The 1943-nt window shown below is 85.0% G+C and overlaps 1 protein-coding gene across 1 annotated transcript; it reads left to right on the forward strand.

The window, feature by feature from the left end:
• Positions 1-289: 289 nt before the first annotated feature.
• Positions 290-1378, forward strand: LOC126953694 (basic proline-rich protein-like; the record flags this gene model as incomplete). Its single annotated transcript, XM_050789288.1, has 1 exon — positions 290-1378. A coding segment is annotated over one exon (1089 nt), but the record flags the coding sequence as incomplete, so codon positions are not given.
• Positions 1379-1943: the final 565 nt, after the last annotated feature.

A 1943-nucleotide genomic window follows, 5' to 3' on the forward strand; every position in this document is an offset into this window, starting at 1 on the left:
CCCCCCCCCCCCCCCCCCCCCCCCCCCCCCCCCCCCCCCCCCCCCCCCCCCCCCCCCCCCCCCCCCCCCCCCCCCCCCCCCCCCCCCCCCCCCCCCCCCCCCCCCCCCCCCCCCCCCCCCCCCCCCCCCCCCCCCCCCCCCCCCCCCCCCCCCCCCCCCCCCCCCCCCCCCCCCCCCCCCCCCCCCCCCCCCCCCCCCCCCCCCCCCCCCCCCCCCCAAGGCATTACTGATGACATCCTCCAGAAATCAGCCCCCCCCCCCCCCCCCCCCCCCCCCCCCCCCCCCCCCCCCCCCCCCCCCCCCCCCCCCCCCCCCCCCCCCCCCCCCCCCCCCCCCCCCCCCCCCCCCCCCCCCCCCCCCCCCCCCCCCCCCCCCCCCCCCCCCCCCCCCCCCCCCCCCCCCCCCCCCCCCCCCCCCCCCCCCCCCCCCCCCCCCCCCCCCCCCCCCCCCCCCCCCCCCCCCCCCCCCCCCCCCCCCCCCCCCCCCCCCCCCCCCCCCCCCCCCCCCCCCCCCCCCCCCCCCCCCCCCCCCCCCCCCCCCCCCCCCCCCCCCCCCCCCCCCCCCCCCCCCCCCCCCCCCCCCCCCCCCCCCCCCCCCCCCCCCCCCCCCCCCCCCCCCCCCCCCCCCCCCCCCCCCCCCCCCCCCCCCCCCCCCCCCCCCCCCCCCCCCCCCCCCCCCCCCCCCCCCCCCCCCCCCCCCCCCCCCCCCCCCCCCCCCCCCCCCCCCCCCCCCCCCCCCCCCCCCCCCCCCCCCCCCCCCCCCCCCCCCCCCCCCCCCCCCCCCCCCCCCCCCCCCCCCCCCCCCCCCCCCCCCCCCCCCCCCCCCCCCCCCCCCCCCCCCCCCCCCCCCCCCCCCCCCCCCCCCCCCCCCCCCCCCCCCCCCCCCCCCCCCCCCCCCCCCCCCCCCCCCCCCCCCCCCCCCCCCCCCCCCCCCCCCCCCCCCCCCCCCCCCCCCCCCCCCCCCCCCCCCCCCCCCCCCCCCCCCCCCCCCCCCCCCCCCCCCCCCCCCCCCCCCCCCCCCCCCCCCCCCCCCCCCCCCCCCCCCCCCCCCCCCCCCCCCCCCCCCCCCCCCCCCACCCCCCCCCCCCCCCCCCCCCCCCCCCCCCCCCCCCCCCCCCCCCCCCCCCCCCCCCCCCCCCCCCCCCCCCCCCCCCCCCCCCCCCCCCCCCCCCCCCCCCCCCCCCCCCCCCCCCCCCCCCCCCCCCCCCCCCCCCCCCCCCCCCCCCCCCCCCCCCCCCCCCCCCCCCCCCCCCCCCCCCCCCCCCCCCCCCCCCCCCCCCCCCCCCCCCCCCCCCCCCCCCCCCCCCCCCCCCCCCCCCCCCCCCCCCCCCCCCCCCCCCCCCCCCCCCCCCCCCCCCCCCCCCCCCCCCCCCCCCCCCCCCCCCCCCCCCCCCCCCCCCCCCCCCCCCCCCCCCCCCCCCCCCCCCCCCCCCCCCCCCCCCCCCCCCCCCCCCCCCCCCCCCCCCCCACCCCCCCCCCCCAACCCCCCCCCCCCCCCACACCCCCCCCCCCCCCACCCCCTATGTCATCAGGCATAGCTCCCTGGTTTCCAGCATTCATTCTTATATGTTCTAGCTAATTACAAAATAAAGCCCTGCTGATGACATCCTGCCACAAGAGCTGTATTGTTTGGTGTCTGATGGCTAAACTGGGATTGTAGTCAGCAGCTCCACAGTAACAGTCCCACCTGGATGCATCTGGAGTACAGATGTGCAATGAAACAAACTCAGCTCTCTATGTTCAACACTTTCCTGAACTTTCCATCTAAATACATAGACTGTGATTTTCCTTTATAAACTGTGAACCAGGTAAACAGAAAAACTTCAGATTTAGCTAATCTATTATGGGCCAATAATATTATCCCTTTGCAAAGAAATCTATCAGGAAAAATATAAGATTGTATTCTGGTCTTCTAGACATTTTCTTTTGTGTTTTACTTTGTGA

Source organism: Macaca thibetana, chromosome 4 (genome assembly GCF_024542745.1).
Source record: "Macaca thibetana thibetana isolate TM-01 chromosome 4, ASM2454274v1, whole genome shotgun sequence".
NCBI classification, from domain to species: Eukaryota; Metazoa; Chordata; class Mammalia; order Primates; family Cercopithecidae; genus Macaca; species Macaca thibetana.